The sequence below is a fragment of the Dromiciops gliroides genome, chromosome 3, assembly GCF_019393635.1.
Source record: "Dromiciops gliroides isolate mDroGli1 chromosome 3, mDroGli1.pri, whole genome shotgun sequence".
Taxonomy (NCBI): domain Eukaryota; kingdom Metazoa; phylum Chordata; class Mammalia; order Microbiotheria; family Microbiotheriidae; genus Dromiciops; species Dromiciops gliroides.
This window is the reverse complement of record NC_057863.1, coordinates 500433828-500453857: the sequence shown is the minus strand read 5'-3', so window position 1 is coordinate 500453857 and position 20030 is coordinate 500433828. Positions and strand designations below refer to the sequence as shown.

Genomic DNA, 20030 nt, shown 5'->3' with positions numbered 1-20030 from the left:
TCTGCCTTTAAAAGAGAACTATATTAGGGGACTTATACTGTGTTGGGGTTGCAAATTTTCAAGGCTGGTGCATTTAGTCTCCACTTATTTACTTCTTCAAGATTCATGGAAGGTAGAGGTTGGGGGAAAGGGGAGGGAGGAGAAAAGATAGCAGTCACTCACAGGTCACCTCCTTATAAGCCTCCCTTGTTATCAGACTGATAAGCCAAATCTATTGGGAAGGATGCATAGGGAACATCCTGAGGGAACATTTCCCTTAATCTCTTAAGAAGACAAGAGTTTCCCCAGTTTTCCTATCAGTAAAATGGAATAGCTGGAATAGACAATATTGACTATTTCTTCCAACTTCTAATCTATGATCCTATAATCCTATGGGAATAATAACACTTGTATAATGTCTCTCAGAGTATTGTTATAAAGGTTAAAACTTTACAAAAGACTGGGAAATGTCTTTATAAAGGCATCATTATCAATTCTGTAGACTTATACAAATGGATAGGATATATGTCCCTCCAAATTAATTAATATCCAACTTAGAAATACATGTAGCACTCCATGTAGTATAGTTGAAATATAAATGAATTTTAATTAAAAAAATTAATGTAAATGCATTGTGGGAGGCTCTATCTTAATTACACAACTAAATGTTTTTTCTGAACCTAGTTAATTTTAAGATATGCATGTCATCAAAGACTGACAATAATTAGGGAGAAATTCTACATAATTCTGTGTTTCTTTAAACCCCTGATTATTCAAAATGAAATTTGACCATAATATACAACATAATAGCTAATATCATATAACATTGGGACATATAAATTTCTTGGATCATGACTACATTGTGCTCTTTTACAAAGAAAAAGTTCGGGGGCAGCTAGGTGGTTCAGTGGATAGAGCACCGGCCCTGGAGTCAGGAGTACTTGAGTTCAAATCCGGCCTCAGATACTTAACACTTACTAGCTGTGTGACCCTGGGCAAGTCACTTAACCCCAATTGCCTCACTAAAAAAAGAAAAAAAAAAGAAAAGAAAAGTGCTATTAAGCACAGTGCAGGGCCCATTGGATTTGGAGTTAAAGGACAGGTTTGAATCCATTGTCTGCCATTTACTACCCCTTAGATATTGGTCAAGTCAATTTTAACCTTTCTGGTTGTCAATTTCCTCATGTAGAAAATGAGGGGGCTGAACTAAACAATTTTTAAGATCCCCTAAAGTTTTAAGTCTATGTTTCTATAATCCTGTTGTGTTAAGTTAAATTCCAAATTGGATAGATGGAAATATGAATCTTAAAATAACAAAAGAGAAGTCTATGTGAGCCCTTTCTTTAAAAAAAAAGGCAAAATGATTGACTGGATTTTTTTCCTTTTAAAAAATAAAGTTTAACAATTCACTACTTTCTCCAAAAAATTAAAAAGGGAAATGCTGAATGCATCCACCTAATAATGCATGCATTGTACTTGCGCATATAAAATATTTAGGAGATCTTTTATTTCCTTATCTAAGGTCCATTTCCCCATTTGTGTCTTGACACCACTTACTGAAATTAGTGGCATTCTACCAAACTTAGTGGTCATTCTGATAATTTGAAAAATAAGCTTTACATCCTCTTCTGTCTACTGATTCAAGCATGTTACCCACTCCTTTAACATTTCTTCAATAATCCTCCTCATAAAGATTGAACTCATCTTTAGCTTCAAGAGTCTTCTGCACTGGGCAGCTCCTTAATCACCTTGCCAAGCCTGTTTTCCCCTATCAATATTCACTGTCTACTAGTATAATTGATCAGTCAATCTACAAGCATTTATTAAGCTTCTACTATGTGACAAGACCCATGCTAAGCATTGGGATACAAAGAAAGGCAAAAGATAGTCCCTATTCTCAAGGAGCTCACAGTGTAATGGGAGAAACGACATGCTAACAAATGTATACCATCAAGACATATACAGGAAAAACTGGAGATAATGAAGAGAGGGAAGGCACTAGCATTAAGGTAGACCAAGAAAGGCTTTTCATAGACTATGAGATCTTAGCTGCGACTTAAAGGAAATCACCTTTCCCTTCCCATTATCAAATTATATCCCACACTTATTTATCATCATGGAATGCTAGGATTGGGAGAGACCTAAGAAATCATTTAGTCCAATCCCCTAATTGAAAGCATTCTTATCACATGACTCCCTCCCTTTCCTTCTCTGCCAACTGACCTCCTTCAAAAGCTTCTTGGAAAATCCTGCTTCTTCCATGAAACTGTCCCTCTCTTAAAGTAGCCTGAACACTCACACATCAGAGGTGGAAGTGAGGAGATGAGAAGCAAACCAGCCCCTAATTAATAAAATGCTAACAGTCTGCATCCATATTTGTTTTTCCTAAATTTCAGCAATATTTCCATAGATATTCCCCCACCCCCCACTTCTGGTATATTTTTGGCAATGGAAACACCTGGAGGATAAGAACCATGTCTTATCAATTTTCCTGACCACACACTTCCGTATGGTGGAGGGTTTGGGGAAGGAATGATTACAGACAAGGACATTTAAGCCATCCAGTGTCCAAATATCCACTTAGTCAGCTAATAGTAGAACTCAAAGCCAAGTGTAATGCACGACTCCCAGAAAGTATCCAGAAACTCAAATTTGAAATGTAATCCTGTCTCCAAATCTTTCCATTTTACACTAAAAATAAAAGGTTGGGGGGGGGGGCAGTGATGGATGATTGTTCCATGTTTTAAAAAGAAAATACAAAGATGTTCCTATGCTCCCAGAAGTGACATTCCTTCAGTATTCTCCATAACAGTGAGAAAAGAAAAAAATCTAGTTCACTAATGTAATAATTATATTTCCCCTTACTCAACACTCTTCGTTTTCACACACAAGGTATGCAAAGAGTTTACTGTTCAGCCACAGAAACTTGCAGAGTAAATATCAACGGTTTTGCACAGCTCCACATAGCTGCCAAGGTTTCAAATGCTTGAAGTGAACTTTCTTGAGGTTATTTTTTAGCCGTTTCTTTAAAAAAAAAATGTATTCAGGTGCTGATAGATATTATAGCGAGCTTAAAAGTCTACTTAAAAAAAAACTCATGGTCAGGGAGTGGGGGAGGGAGGAGGAACCTTTCATTTCAACTGTTGCAGCATCTCCACTTTGTCTATATGGACCAAATAGAACAGAAGCCAAGAAGTTCCCAGGTTCAATCAGTGGGTCACTGTGATCCAATAACCACTAAGTTAATACTGGTGCTTTGGTCCTAGAAGTGACATTTAAGACAGCATTTAACAATCCCTAGCATTAGAATGAAATGCTACAGAAAAGGATAACTGGGGAAGGTTGACAGAGCAGCAATAACTTACATTTAGGTCGTTAAGTGATGAGCTTTGAACCCAAACAGAAAAAACTGGAAAGTACCTGGAAAAAATGTAGGAGGGGGCCAAGGAATCAATAAATATTTATTGTTTGAACAACAATATTTTGAGTTAGGCTGTAAGCATGGCCCCTTGCCAATAAAACTGGAACTGCTTCAGCCTTTACTGCAGATAAATTTCTTTTATCTACATGAAGATTGGGAACTACACAATGATTTTAGAAAACAGCTAGTCCCAAAGCATGTGAAGTAGTCAATGTTGTCACTATTGCCCCCTTCTCTAAGGACAAAAATCCCCAAATGAAAAAGTTACTAGAGAACTATAGCAAGAAAATATTCTAGATTTAGGAATGGGCTTTTTATCCCATTAGGTTAGAAATACCATCAGCAGGCCGAGATGACTACGGACACAAATATTGTTCCTGCTGGGGATTCCCCCATCTCTGGTGAATGAAACAGAGATGCAAGTCCTTAGGGAAACTGTAGATGAACAAACTCCTCTCTCTTTTGATGACCGCATAGGCCATAGGATTTGTAACCATTTAGAAATGGATCGTGGAAATGATCATGTAAAACATTTTCTGTCAGCACTTAGTTAAATCGCTCTAAAATTAGATAGGATGGCTCCCTCATCAAGCAAGGGAAAAGGCCCAGAAAAGGAGCTAGCATGGTACTGTGGAAATGAGTTCTAGAGGTAGAGACCCTGGGTTCCAGTCTTGCCTCTGATGGGATGTGGGGCAAATCATTTAACTCTCCTAGGCTGTGGTTTCTTCAACTGTAAAATGAAATGATTGAGCTAGATGGTTTTGAGATTCCTTCTGGATTTAAGTATAAGATGCCAATACTTGACTCTAAAGTCACCAATAAAAAGTGTTAAGCAGATCCTTTTTTCTTCTATTGGCCCGTATGACTTTGTTTTTCTCTTCTATTTCTAATGGGGGTTGGAGGTTGAAGGATGAGGGAAGATAGTGATAGGGTAACAAAAGAAAAAAAAGAGAGAAGAGGGTGATAGAAGCATAGTTTTAAATGAAGACAAGAATGCCAGAAAGAACTACAAACAAAGCAGCTTTGAAAGTTGTAGACTGAAGCTATTACATGTTTTAAAAGAAAAGCAAGCTGTTCATAATAGAGATTTACAGTTACATGTACAATCCACTCTCTCTGTTCTACTAAGTGTATGGAAATGTCCATTTTATTCGATGTTTGTTAAGTTCAGAATAATTTGTTTTTGTTTTTTTTTGAAGGGCAGTGAGGGTTAAGTGACTTGCCCAGGGTCACACAGCTAGTTAAGTGTCAAGTATCTGAGGCTGGATTTGAACTCAGATCCTCCTGAATCCAAGGTCAGTGCTTTATCCACTGCGCCACCTAGCTGCCCCATAGAATAATTTTTAAAAGGGTTTTATTGGTCCTTATATGTCATATTATACATTTGTGACACGTCTAGTATCTACTGGTACATGCAAAAATTACATATAGAATAGCATGCTAGATATAGAGTCAGGAAAGCTTACGTTTGAATCCTACCTCAATCAATCAATAAGAATTTATTGCATGCCTACTGGGTTCCAGTTATCGTTTTAAGTGTTAAAGAAAGAAAAAGGAAGGAAGGAAGGGAAGGAGGATGGAAGGGAGAGAAATTCCCTTCGTTCGAGCTTAAATTCTATTGGAGGAGACAAAATAAATACAACAACCCTAACAATTATTAACTGTACCTATGAACTAGTAATTTGCCTCTCTGAACCTCAGTTTGTTCATCTGTAAAATGGGGATAATAATTCCTGCAGGGTCTATATCAGCAGGGTATTATAAGACTCACACACAAAACATTTTGCTAAGCTTAAAGCATAAATGTTATCGACACATAAATGTCAGTTACTACTAGCAAAATAAGTGTTGAGGGACTTCCCCTTTTCAGCTAACACTGTCTTAACCCCAAGAATTTGCCTTCATAGATGATACAGATATTTTTAAGTCTAATTTCCCGAAAGAAAGACAGAGCAAAACAGCAAATACAGCTACATTTATTTGTCCTCTGACAAATCCTAAGAGAGACCAAATTTTTTAGAGGGGAACACAAGGGGCAGCTGATGAGGAAAATGAAGGAGAAACTTCTCCTGCCAACCAAAGTATCTCTTGACTGAATGTGCATGTCTGAATCCACAGTAAGGGACTTCAGAAAGTAAAGGCTCTCAAACCTCAGGAGACATACACACATTGCCCTGGAAGTGCACTGCATCACCTTCCCACCTGTGAGACAGCAAGCTGCATCTGGAAGTCATTGAGAGAACATGAGCATTGGTTCCCTGCCTTGTGATCCCAGGGAAGTGCTGTTTGGACTTTTAAGTGTCTTCCTAATGCAACACATCTGGTTTCCACGGCTCTGGTAGAGCACACGGAACAGGTCACCTCACCAAGCCTTCAGCAACACTAGAGTAATAATAAGGAAATCAAGTTTGGCTAAATGGGGCCACGCTGTCACAGGAAGCATTTAGGATGGAAGGGAATTCCTACACATTCCCTAATCCCCTGAAGCACCAAGCAGGCATCATTACCTCCTTCCCTGTTACCACCCTCCCCCCCACCCAATACTGCTTTTCAGAATCACTGAGATTAAGGTAACACTTCTGTTTAGAGTCTATGTCTGGGGCTTCCTGCCTCTTATAAATAAGAAGTGGAGAGATAGCCTAATAGGAGTTTGAGGTGCCCTAAATGTGAGGGTTCAGGAGCCATCTCATCAGGGGCAATGACTCCATTGCCTGACCTTAATAAATGTTCATCTATATCTCAGGCTAAGCAGCCAGCCTCAACTGCACAATGTACACAGATTCTGGATAATGAGATTTTTTAACTATTATCTAAGTAGTATGGAAAGAGGAAGGATTGCCTCAGATAGTTATATGTCAAATTAGAGGACCCTCAGCAACTCTGGATATATCTGGGACCTGTGAAGTTACAGAAACTCCCTGACTCTCTAACTTCTGACATAAACAAAGCAGCAGCTCTCACTCACCTCCACTGCCCCCATGGTTTGGAGGGCCAAGGAGGATGGGAGATTGATGAGGTACAGAGAAAGCTGCTGGGGCTGGGGGGGGGGGCGGGAAGAGGATGGGGTCTGAGTGGACTCTGGTTGTCTGACCAAGGGGCTTGGTTTGTTTCCTGGTGGGACACGATGCTCCTGCAGGGGTGGTCTGGCTTCTTTAAGGGGAGAAAAAAAAAATAACTTACATAGACAAAAAACAGCAATACAAACCAACCAAAAATGCCAGGAATGCAAGTTCTGCCAACCAAATAAATAAATAAAATGAGATGCCTTATAATAACTGGACATGGTGTATTTCTCAACCCTGTGAAGCTCACATACTCTACTTTAGCTATTCTTTGCCTGGCCAAGGCAATGACTTCTGCTAGGAAGGCTGGGTCTAGTTCAGGTAGTCTTTGAGTATCTTTTGGTATAACTGAGGCTCTCTCTGATAAACAGCATCTGCTCAGATGAGTTAAAAAGTAAAAAAAAAAAAGTAAAGCTCCACAGGAAAGAGAAGCAAGTCACCAAGAGTAGGATGAAAAAAGATCACATCACCAAGATGTATCTATTCTTCCCCCTCTTTCAAACAGGAATGAATAGAAGGCAGCCCCAATGAAACCACCTATAAATTATGAAAATAATAATGATAGCATTTATATGCTTTAAGGTTTGCAAAGCACTTTAGAAATATTATCTCATTTTATCCTCACAACAACCCTGGGAGGGAGATACCATTATTATCCTCACTTTACAATTGAGGAAACTGAGGCACAGAGAAGTTAAGTAACTTGCTCAGAACACAAAACTAGTTATGTATCAGAAGTCAAATTTGAACCCAAGTTTTCTTGACTCCAGGTCCAGTGCTCTATTCACTTTGACACTTCTGAAATAGAAGAGATCTTGGGAGGACAGAAGGTAAAAGACAATTAACGAGGCCCCATACAAAGAACCACCAACCCCCAAACTTGTCACACTTCGAGAAATACAAATAGGAACCACTCTGCTGAATTGCTACCCATCCTTAAAAGCACAAGTCAAATGGTATCTTCTTCACCAAGCCTTCCCTGAAGAATACCTGCCAATAACCAGGACACCCTTCCGACCTCACACAGCACTTTTTAACTTTAACAAACTTGTGGAATAAAATTGTGCTTTATGGTTACCTATGCTTGTATCTTCTGCTAGCTGAAAGTAAGCTCCATGATGAGACTTTGTCTTATCTAAACTTTGTACCTCTCCCAGTACCTATTATAGAGCTTTACATACAGGATGTTTTTATTAATAACAATTCTCATTTATGGAGAGCTTTAGGGTTTGTAAAGTGCTTTTCCCATAACTATATCATGAAGTAGGTGTTGGTATTTAGCAGACTAAGACTCAAACAGATTAAGTGACTTGTCCAAGGTCATAAAACTAGTAAAAGGTGGCACTCAAACCCAGGGATCTAATGACTCCAGGACCAGTACTGTTTCACTGTGCCTCCACCACCAATGGCCTCTGATGAAACACCATCTAATTCTTATGGGTAGGTTTCAGTACCACAGAAAGGAAGACATCTTGCTGAAACTGACTGCCTCTCTTTTCTGTCCATCTCCAGAGAAAGGTAAGAAATAAGTAGACTAAGGAAATGGAGGAGAGGAGAGGAAGAAAGGAAGAAAAAAGGAAAGGAAAGGAAAGGAAGGGAAGAAAGAAAAAGAAAAACTTTCAGCTGAGGTGATCTCTTTTGTTCATTTTTAAGATGAGTAAAATAACTCGAAAGTCTAAAATTAGTACTTGGCTCTCCTTTAAGTATTCTAGTTATCTTACCAAGAAAGTATCTTGGGGGGGGGGGGGAAGGCAAGGGTAGAGATAGAGGGGAAAGAAAAGTAGGATGAAGTATCACAGAAATTTATTAATTTCTGATTATTATCCTTAGTACCCTTTCTGTAGTAATCACACTAAAGAGAAACTAGATGCAAACTTAAAGGAGGCATCTCGTTTTCATTACATGAAGTCCTTGAGAAAGTCACAACTGGAATGTTGCAACCTGAAGGGAAAAAAAGAAAAGGTCATCTTTATACTTACCAAGTAAATCCAATTCTACGACTATTACTAATTATACTTGGAATTTATACTTTGAATTCTCAAAAGTCCTGTGAGGATGCAATAGGGATGGAGAAGTTGAGGCACCAGGAAAGTGAATAAAAGAATGTGTCTGTAAATGACATTGGAGAAGGCTCCAGCAGAGGAGACAGAAACAGAAGAGTTCAGACCTTCTGACCAATCCTGGTACCCTACCCAGTTCAGCACACCATCTCTCTTCATATACCACTGTATTCTAGGACAGTTCTTGTTGAATAAATTAAACTAGATCAAGCCCCCAAACTAGGTACACCTCCAAACCTAAGAAGCAATGACACAAAGAAGTTGTTCTGATAAATATTTAAACCACTGCTGTGGATACAAAGAAGCCTGTCTAGCCCTGCCACTACTGTGAGAAGAGAAGTTAAACTTTAAACCAAAGTCCTATATGGTCTGATGGGCAAAGCAAATCCATGCTCATGCAATGCCTTTTCCCCACCCCCCAGCCCCCCACCACCAACCCATACACACACCCAACACAAAACAGACAGGCAGTCACAACCAGCGTTTCTTCCAGTATTTGTACTTGGAAGGCCAAATCTCAGTAAAAGTTTCTTTAACTGAGAGACCCTCATCTGTGGATCAAATGCTAGGAACTTATAGTGAATAAGCACCAGGATTAGTTAAAGCTAAGCATTAGGAACTCAAGAATCTGGTGCTCTTCTCCTACATTTACTGACTTATTGAGTGACCTTGGGTAAGTGACTTACCTTTTCTATGCTTCTATTTACTTCTCTGTGGTATGAGGGTAATATTCATTAAAGAAGCCATTCCAAGGTTCCAAAATGGAAGGCACTATTTACAAATAAATGATTGTTATATTTCATACAATATTTGTGGCATCTTTATGCAAGATATTAGTAGAAACCAGATCTCATTATGATTAATTCCAAAGGGCTGTCCAAATGCAATTGGTGGGGCGGGGGGAAGGGGTAGAATTTTGCTACACTGAATATTGTCCAAAATAAAAGAGGCTGCAGATTGGAAATATTCTTGGGAGAAATTGTCATTGTAATTATATAAAATGTGATGGAATTTGACCTGTGGTTCTTCAAATATGTCTTATTTCATCCTCTAAAATCAAGTAACACTGACTGGCCTTATTTTATAGGTGGGGAGATTGGGGATAGAGGTTATCATTATCATTATTTTTATTAGTTTAAGATTTACTCAATGGTAGTGGAAGGAATAATACCTCCCTACCCCCCAATTTTCATTGATTATACCACATTATGAGTATGTTTAATACTTATAACTAAGATGCCAAAAATTATTTTTTCATGTCTTTCCCCTAAGTGTGGCATTTGCTGTACCATTTCCATTCTTGGTACCTATAATACACCACAGGTATGTTCCCTTTATTTATCAATATTGTGTTACAACTCTAATTCTGTCTCTATCTCTCATCTATCCCCTCCGCTCCATTTTTGTCTCTTTCTCTCCTTTCTTTCTCTCTCTCCTTCTCTTCCCTTCTGTCTCTCTCCCTTCCCTTCTTTCTCTCTCCCTGACTCCATCTGTGTGTGTGTGTGTGTGTGTGTCACACAATACAGAAAATGATTAGGAGGATTTGTACTCAAGCTGTCATCTGTCATTTCACCTTGTACTGTCAGTTATATCAATTAGCATGAGTAGAACCTACTCTTGAGCCCTCAAAACTTGATAACCAAGTTAAAAAAAATGCAACTTTTCAATTGTGTTTGTATCAATGTGCCTTCCCTGTTTTAGTTAATCTCAGTACTGCTGCAATCAGTATGCCTCCTGGTATGGAATACTGGTCTTTTTATTTTATTTTATTTTTTCCTGGGGGAATCTCTACATAACAAAAGCATCACAGTAAAATCAACTTGGTTAGGGTTTATAAGCTTAAATCTAGAGAAATTGCAACACTTTCCTTATGACAAAAGAAAGGTTATCCACATAGACAAGTAGCTCAGTTTATTATTGACAACCCAAAACATCCACAGCATATTATTGGAATAATTCTTTTTTTTTTTTCAAAAAGCATCATCTCCCCATTTCTTCTCTCTTCCCACTTCCAAACCATTAACCCCTAAGTGATAGTCAAACCCTCTCGTTCTTCAGAGAAAGCATTTTCCTCTCTCAAACTGTTTTTTGTAAGTCCAGTAATTTTGGGATGTATTTAGTTAAAACCCATGAGTGCCAAAACTTACATGTCCAAAATGAAATTCTCCTCCTCCCCCGCTCCATTTCAAATAGTTTACAAAGCAAAAAGTTGGACAACATCAAGCCAAAGATCCAAAATCAGTCTCTTTTATTTTTTTCCCTCTCTTTCTCCAATGCACTTTTAGTCTCAGTAGCTATAACATTTTGGTTCCAGGAAGGCTTTCTAGGGACACAAAATTAGGTGATGGATTAGGAGAGTTGGTAAAAATGTGTGACCTCAAGTGAGGAGGGGTCAGAATACTTTCAAAAGTTCTTCCCATCTCCTTACTCTCATTCCAAACGAAAAAAGAAAGGGGGGGGGGGGCGCAGATAGAACAGAGATGGGACAGAGGGCATCAATGAAGGCAGGGGAAAATCTGAATTTTTCTTTCAAGTAGGCCAGATTGTCTTTCTGCCCTATTCCCTAGGGCCCTCAAAGGTAGCCCCTCCACCATTCCCTGTACACCCCAACAGGCAATGTCAGAGAAGGGCGACAGATTCCATTTCTCACAAAAGTTTAAGGAACAGGGACACACTGCCAGAGCACTACATAAAGATGGGGGTGGGGGCGGTGGGAGATGGAATCATATAAGATGTCCCCTCACTTACACACACACACACACACACACACACACACACACACACACACACACACACACGCACAGCTGTAAAAATAAATATCCCTAGGGAGAAGTACCGGGTCCCAGGCCACCAACCATCTTTCTTCTCCTCCCTGTCCCTTAGATCAGCATCCCAAGCTTCTGCAGAAACACATGGGGGTGGAATGAGGAGAGGGGTTAAACGGGGGTAAGATTGGGGAGGGGGGGGGGCCTAAAAGACAAGGAAAAAAAAAAGAATGGCTAAACATGCAACTCGTTGCCCACCTCCCCTGGCTGAGGCAAGAAGCATATGGGGGCCTGGCCAGTGACCACTCACCGGGGGAAGGGAGAAGCTCCAGGTCCACTTTCTCTGTCTTGATGATGGTGAGAGTCGGTTTGAGATCGACGGCCGCCTTCATGGTGCCCGGGAGTAGGGACAGATTGGGTTGTAAAGAGGGTGAGTTTCCCCCCCTCTTTATTGGGGGGAGGGGATCACACTCAAGGGGGAAGGAAAGGGAGAGAAGCCGTTTCTCTCCGATCTCAAGTTGGGCTGGCTTTCTCCCCAGAGGAAGGTCCGCGCCCCTGCACGCTCTCTCCAGGGAAAGTTGGCACTTGGCGGAGAAGTGAGCGCGCCCCTCTCCGTGTCCTTGGCTTGCTTTCGCTCCCAGTCCCCCTCTCGCGTTCCCTCTCTCCCTCTCCTCTCCGCCTCCGGCCGCCGGGCTGGCTGGCTGGCTGGCTAGCTGGCTCGCCTCTCCTCTCGTCTCCTCTCGGTCTCTCCCTCTGTCTCCCTCTCTCTCTCTTTCTCTCTCCTCCCTCCCCTCCTCTTTAGGGCGTTCCTCCTTCGGGCTGTGCTCTGGTGGTAGCAGCGGCTCAGCTAAGTCCCGAAGCTCAGGGCCAGCCAGGAGAGCGAGGGAGGGAGGAGGGAGGTGCCGAGGGGCGGAGCAGAGAAGGGGGGCTGGGCCCGCGTGGCCGGCCAACCAATCCCCCCGGGCGGCCAAAAGCGAAAGGAAAGGTTGCAGAGCAAGACCAGCCCGGGAGACTCCGGCTGGGCTGGGCTGGGTTGGGCTGGGTTGGGCTGGGCTGGGCTGGTCCGACCCGCGCTCTCCGCTGTCCGCTAGCCCGCCGCGAGTCCGGTTCCCCGGCTCCCCGGCTCCCCGGCTCCCCGGCTGCCCCGCTTCCTGGCTCCTGGCTTCTTTGCCGCACTAAAGGACCTGCGCTCCTAAAACCGGCGCGTGGGAAGCTCCCTTCAGGAGCGAGAAAGCCCCGGATCAATACAATCCCTATTGAAAAGGCAGGGATGAGCTGTTCGTGAAGAACCTCTGGGTGGGGAGGCAATTTTACCTCATTTCAGGAAAGTACACTTCATTCCCTGCATGCATTCTTTAGGACTTTGTCACCAGCAGCAGACCCACGCCAGGGATTGCCCCCAAACGCTACACATACTTTAACAATGCGTGTTGATCAATCAGTCATTCATAAAGACTGAGACACAGGACGTGAGGCATGTGGTTGAAGGACAGTGCATTCAAGCAACAGAGCCTAGAGCCAATGTCCTCAGAGAACTTTACAAACATGAACTCCAGCCTTCTGGTGAGTCAGGATTTAGGGTTATGATTCGGAAGGTGAGTTCATTCTTTTGAAGCCTAGGAAGGATCCTTTGGGAAAGTTCACAGGTGGCTCGCCTTAGCATATGCAATGCACCCTCTACCCTGCAAAGCCCTTGATTTCACCTTTTCTAGTAAAGGCAAATCCAGAAGCAACTCAGTGATTTTTAGTTCTAGTGTCAAGTAAATACAAGAATTATTCCCCAAGTCATCTGTGGAAGAAATAGCGTCCAAACTGGAAGTCCAGTCTTTTTTCTCCATTAACATAGTTTACCCTACTGTCCTGTGGAAGACTGGGTTATTTTTTTTCTAAAATTATTCTGGTTTCTAATTATATAATTTTCCTCAATTTCATCTTTCTCTTCACAAGCCCATCTCCTTTATGTTTGTTTCTTCCGTCTCCTGAAAGTTGGCATGCTATGTTAAGACTCCACAGCTCTGAGATTTTTGCATTTCCGGAGTAAATCACTCACAGACTTTTAGCAATCACAATATGCATCACCTTTCAATTAGGAAACTGCAGCCATTTGATAAGATAATAACCCATTTAATACATGATTGGACACTGGTTTAAGGTTATCATAATTCTACATGGTTTATGTTAATAAATTTTATGTCTAGTGGTTTAAGTGTTAATATCGCCATTTTACAGAGAAGTGAAGCTCAGAAACGATAAATGACTTTCCCAAGGTCACATAACTGTCAGAACAGATATGTGAACTGAGTTTTCAGCTAACTACAAGCACAACAATCCAAAGCATTCATTCCACCTGAGCAAGGGGTAATTAGGCCTTATACAAATGTATGGATAGAAAGATCAATCTTTGTTTAACTAAAAGTTGTTTTTAAGTTGCCCTGAACAACCTCAGAGAGAACTATTTTTAAAAACCATTTCCTGATTTCTATGCATGTTATGTGAACTTCAACCATTTGACAACAATTGTAACCTTTCCTCTGTCTCTGATAAGAAACATACCTCCTTTACCTTGATCTGAAACCAGTCTGGTCTCCTCAAAGCATCAGTAATTTGCAGGTTTCCCACAGCAAATCAGTGGTGGAGTCAGGAATAGAATGCAAATCTCTGGCTGACCCCTATTCTCACCACTAGATTACGCCCCCTCCAATGACCAGAGAGAGATATTTGCATGTGGAAATCCTGGTTTTTGAAGGACAAAGTCCATTGCAATCATCTGTGTTTCCAAGAGGTATGAAAAAACAATGCTGGTCCCCAGATGACAAGAACAGACACTTTCTCATCCTGGGAAAATATGGGAAAAGCAGCTGATGAATGAATCGGACATGAACAGAGTGAAATGTGTTCTATGAAAAACAGTCCTGAAACAGCATTGACTAGCTAACTGAATACAAAAGCTGAGGAACGCAACGCTATCCTTAGGAGGAGTTTTTGCGTTGTTCACCCGTTTATAAGAATGGCAACAGTAATCAGAATAAAGGCAGGAATTCTTACATCTGTGTGTGAATTCTTACTCCCCTACTGACTGTCGAACAAAATTTCCTGAAGCCTATCTCTTTTTCTAATTCCCCAATAAACTTTAAGATACCTAAGAGAGATTCCCTGGCCAGAGATTCTTGAGAAATTTAAGGTTAAAAATAACAACAACCCCGAAAAAATCCTGGTAAAAAGATCTCATAAAACCCTACCCTACTTAAATTCTGAATACCTCTCATCTTTTTTTTTAATAAAGTATTTTATTTTTTTCCTGTTACATGTAAAGATAGTTCTCAACTTTTGTTTATACAAGCTTTCCAATTTCAGATTTTTCTCCCTCCCTCCCCTCCCTCCCCCCTCCCCTAGACAGCAGGTAATCTGATATAGGATATATACACAGACACAGACACAGACAGACAGACAGACACACACACACACACACACACATAATAACATTAAACATATTTCTGCATTAGTCATGTTATAAGAGAAAAATCAGAGCAATGATGAAAAACCTCAAAATAGAAAAACAACAGCACCAAAAACAAAAGAAATAGTATGGTTCTAAATACCTCTCATCTTGAGGGATAGGTATTAATAAGAGTGGATGTTTCTAAAGAATTCTAAATTTTGCAAAGAGCTTTACATGTATTATCATACTTGAGCCTTGTAACAACCTTGTGATGTAGATATTATAGGTATCTCAAAACTGAGGATAAGAAAGGTTAAATGACTATACATTTGGTCATACAACTAGTAACTGGCAGATTTGAACAGCAATGTTTCTAACTCCAAGTCTAACACTTTATTATGTAAGGCTCCCACTAATTTCTCAATAATAGGTAACTCATAAGACTCAGGGACCATCTTTTCTGTCACCCAGCCCCAAAGCAAAGAAATCTACATTTATGACTATCCAACCAAAGAGGTAATATTTGAGGGGACGGGTATGAATTACAACCTGTCTTTTGCTAAGCAACTTTTATTCTAGATGGTATTCAGTGAAGACTCAGATTAAAAATAAATGTTCTCTCCTTTCACAAGCTATACATGTCATTAAATGGGACAGAAATAGTTTAGTTTTATCATTTAACCAAGAAATACCTATCCCAACAGTATATTATTTTAACATACTTGACTAATGAAACTTATTGGTACTATTATGATAAATAATGCCATGATTAGTTTAGACAATAAGAAATTACTTCTCTCTTCTTTAAAATCTAACTGAAATTTTCTAAATTGTCACCAGAGTTTTCAATAGCATTTATGTCTATGGAAAATCAATAAAGCAAGTTAACTTGCTGTATGATATGGAAAAATGGGTATTACAAAACATCATGGAATATAAGAACTGGAAAGGTCCTCACAGGTCACCTAGGCCAAGCTATACCTTAGCAAGGAATACCTTCCTTAGCATCAGATTATCTTGGTTCTGTCTCCACCTCTGCCACTTGGGTCCATCAATGGTGAGTCCACCTAACCATAGAAAATTAGGATGTTATGCAAAGGATCTAAAGGTCTGATTCAATGTAGCTTAACCATCGGCAGCTAGTGGATAGAATGACTGAATTGGAGAAAGGAAGACCTAAGTTTGAATTCTGCCTCAGATAACTTACTAATTCTGTGACCCTGGGCAAGTCATTTAACCTCTTTCAGACTCAATTTCCTCATCTATAAAACTAAGATAATGATAGCAAGTACTTCAACAGAGTTGTGAGGCTCAAATAAGAAAAATGTAAATTGCTTTACAAACCTTAAAGCACAATATAAATGCTAGTTAAAACAGATGTCCAATTTTTTGGTTTCCAACCTGTGAACCTCATGAAGTTAAGGTAAGGGATATATGTATCTAAAAGCACATGAAGAACTAATTTAATCTACATTTAATGCCAATAAATTTTTCAGTGTTTATGCATTCACAAACATGTGAAGGTCTGTGAAAATTGTTCATGTTAAAAAGAGGTCCCTATATTTGAAAAGTGAATGGAATTGTCCAGTTGTTTCAGTTTCGTCCAACTCTTTGTGACCAACTCTTCATTTGGGGTTTTCTTGGCAAAGATATTGGAGTGGTTTGCCATTTTCTTCTCCAGCTCATTTTACAGATGAGGAAATAGAAGCAAACAGGGTTAAGTGACTTGCCCAGGGTCACACAGTTAGTAAGTGTCTGAGGTCAGATTTGAGCTCAGGAGAAATCTTAATGACTCCAGGCCCAGCACTCTATCTACTGTATCACCTGGCTCCCCCAAATGTATGGGAACTATTGTCCTATTTTATCACACTCACTTTAGGATGTGACCATTTCTTGTCCTTCAGTTTCTTTCCCTGCAAAATAAGGATAATTATATCTCGTTTTCTATCCACCTCAAGTAGATGTCCCAAGGATGAATTAGGTTTAAAATAGAATTTATATTCTAGAAGATACTCAGGGAAAAAAATTTAACAATAGGGGAATTAAGTCTATATTTTTAACATTCTTTATAACTGATGTGCATGAGAGCCAAATGCATGCAGAAGCAGTGAAATCCAGCCAAGTACTAAAACTCTCTAGAGTCATAACATCATGTCTGACCAGGTCAGGAAAAGGATGCCAGAGAAGAGAAGCTAATGGTGTCTAGCAAACAACTGCCATTTAAGAATGCATCTGTAAAAACATTAAACACACAAAAATTATAAATGACATATATTTTCTTTAGTCCCCTCATCAACCCTTCTAAACAGTTGTATTGGAAAATTAAATATAAAAACTTATTTCACAAGGTCATTTAAGATGAATTTTTCCTTTCCAGAAAAAAAAAGCATCTATAATAAGTTCTTTGATTCTGCCTAGGGCTTGAAACTTCACCAAACTGAAGAATCTCTGAATTTTAGCTTAAAATTTAGCACATTATTGTAGGTAGGTGCAAAAAAAAACACATTTAGACCACTAACGGTTGATCCAAAATGAGCTTATTATGACTCACAGATGTCAATTTACTGGTATAAGTGCAAGATAAAAAAAAAGTCTTATTAACAACCTGTCCAAGCCGCGTTGCTACATTTGTGGTTGTCTTTCTCTCAAAAGATGCAACAGTCCCTGTCATGCACAGAAAAAGGGTACAGAGCTTTGAATTTAAAGTAAGTTGTTTCCATGTGACAGGTTTGGTCAATTAACCAAGAACATTATGGAAGAAAAAATGCATGGGGTTTAAATATCTATGATTGTCAAGCAACAACAAAATGGAGATTCTAAGAAAGGAAATAGAATTCAAATAAATCTTAAGCTGAACTGCCAACACACACACACACACACACACACACACACACACACAGCCTAAAGGATAAGACAAATGTGTGAGTCAGGAAGAATCACTTTACCTTCTGACGTCATAACCTCATCACTGCTTCTGAGATGATAACCCTTGCCTCTCCCTACCATGTTTATTTGGAAGGTAGCATAACTACAAGGCTAGAGCTTGATTTTATTTTTGTTGGGGGAGCAACACCAGAGGCTATTTCTTCTTCCAAACTATTACTAATAAAAACCAAAGTGCAGCACTGGTTAAATCCACAAGGGCTCCCTCACATCTACTTTTGTGGTCATCCTCCCAGAAAGCAGCTAGACCTATCCCTTTACCTAAACTGTCCCCTGACCCTCTCCATTCAGGAAACGGAGGGTCTTTATCCAAAATACAATCTGTGCCTTTCTTCCGTGAGCTCCATATGGCTTACAGCTCAGTCCTGGCTTCCTGGAAGCATCCCAGTGACAGCCTCAGGAGGAATTTCAGGACTCCTAGCATGGAATTAGAGAGTTATCGAGGTGTTTCTTTAAAAGTCTGCTTTTTTTTTCTTTTTAGAGAAAAGCAGTTGTTTGAGTTTTGCAAAATGATTCTGGTCTATTCTAGTCCATTGAGTTTTTGCCCCTTTGAAGCCATATTCTTGAGTCATGGGTTCTTAGCTCAGGAAGGAATGCTAAAGGTAAATAAGCAACACTCATACAATACTTACTATGTGCCAAGCACTGGGTTAAGCACTTTTTAACAAATGGTACCTCATTTGATTCTCACAACAACCCTGGGAGGTTGGTGCTGTTCTTATCCCCATTTTATGGTTGAGGAAACTGAGGCAAACAGTTTCAGTGACTTGCCCAGGATCATGCAGTTCGTGTTTGAGGTCAAATTTGAACTCAGATCTTCCTGCCTCCAGGTTCAGCTTTCTATCTACTGTGCAAACCAAAGTGCCTTAAAGATCATCTATTCCAAACCCACATTTTTTATAGGTGAGGAAACAAGACCATAGAGGTGAAGTGATCACACTAACTTAGGAGAAGAGCTAGGACTAGAAGTCCGCTCTCTCAGGTCACTAGGGTGCATAGTAAATAGACTGCCAGACTTGGAGTCAGGAAGACCTAAGTGCACATCCTGCCTTAGTCACCTACAAGCTGTACGTCTCTGGGCAAGTCACTTAAATTCTCAGTCTCAGGTTCCTTGTCTATATAATAGGGATAATAATGGCAAGTTATCCGTTTTCTCTATAAAATGAGGATAACAGCAGAACCTACCTCACAGAGTTCTTGTATGGATCTTGTAAGAATCAAATGGATAGATAGAGAGATAGACAGATAGACAGACAGGTGGATGGAGGGATGGATGGATGATAGACATAGATAGTGCTCTGCAAACCTTAAAAAGCTAGCTATTATTAATATTATTCCACTCTGACTTTGAAGACAGCATGGACACATTAGAAACTACTATCTTCCAGCTAAGTCTGTTACTGGGCAGGGTTGAAACAAGGAGCAGGATATGATTTACATAGAAAGAGAAAGATGATCAGACTCTCAATTTATAGAAAGCTAACAATACTCCCTCCACTGTACACGCTGTCTTTTGGTGAGCATAATTCATGACACCCACACTGTCATTTGTAGAGGGAAGGAAGGAGCAGAGCATACACTTGAGAAGGAAGGTCTGGACTGTCTCTGTTGCTGTCTGCAGATTCTTTTGACTATAATTATGAGCCATTCAACTACATCTGCAGTCCCAACAATGTGGGATGGATCTGCCTAATCCCTAGTCCAAGCAGCATTTGAAAATCCTCTAGCTCAGACACAACTTTTTACTCTTGCAATGAATAAGAATGTCCTGACCAAAAGACAAGAGGATGTATTAAACAAGGGCTGTAACCTTGATTGATGGAGACCCACAGGTTTCCTTCCAACCTGGTATCAGATTACGTTCATACAGCAGATTGAGCTCATGTCCATGTAGCTAGAGTACTGAACAGGTTTTCCTCAGATGACAAGTGACTCATGCTCCCTCCAATCCATAAAAAGTGCAAAGAGTACAGGTTACCCAACAGGCCACTGCAAATATGCTCTATTGCCCCCTGGAATCATCAAATCCAGATTCCACTCTAAGCAGACTATGTCTTATATGTGGCTGCACTTAATAAATGTTGGTTGAATGGAACTGAATTAGGGTTTTGAAGAAGGGGAACATGGATGCTACTAGCATATATGATAGGAAGACTGATAATATTGTATCAAACATCAAAAACAGAGGATATAAAAAAAAACAAAACAAAACAAACAAAAGGGGGCGGCTAGGTGGCGCAGTGGATAAAGCACTGGCCCTGGATTCAGGAGTACCTGAGTTCAAATCCAGCCTCAGACACTTGACACTTACTAGCTGTGTGACCCTGGGCAAGTCACTTAACCCCCATTGCCCAGCACCCC

At 40.2% G+C, this 20030-nt stretch overlaps 1 protein-coding gene across 4 annotated transcripts in view; it reads right to left on the bottom strand.

Annotated features, from left to right (window-relative positions):
• Positions 1 to 20030, bottom strand: part of ETS1 (ETS proto-oncogene 1, transcription factor) — a 194462-nt gene that overhangs the window by 74609 nt on the left and 99823 nt on the right. Inside the window, exon 1 of one of the 4 annotated variants that reach the window (XM_043994317.1) lies at positions 13850 to 13895. The exons of 2 other annotated variants lie outside the window; for them this stretch is intronic. Coding sequence is in view for 1 of the 2 variants with exons in the window: in XM_043994316.1 (XP_043850251.1) it covers positions 11598 to 11679 (82 nt within the window). In the remaining variant the exon portion in view is untranslated. Of the gene's footprint in view, positions 1 to 11597; positions 12312 to 13849; positions 13896 to 20030 lie in introns of those variants that run through there. One more of the 4 variants, XM_043994316.1, reaches the window with a different exon arrangement.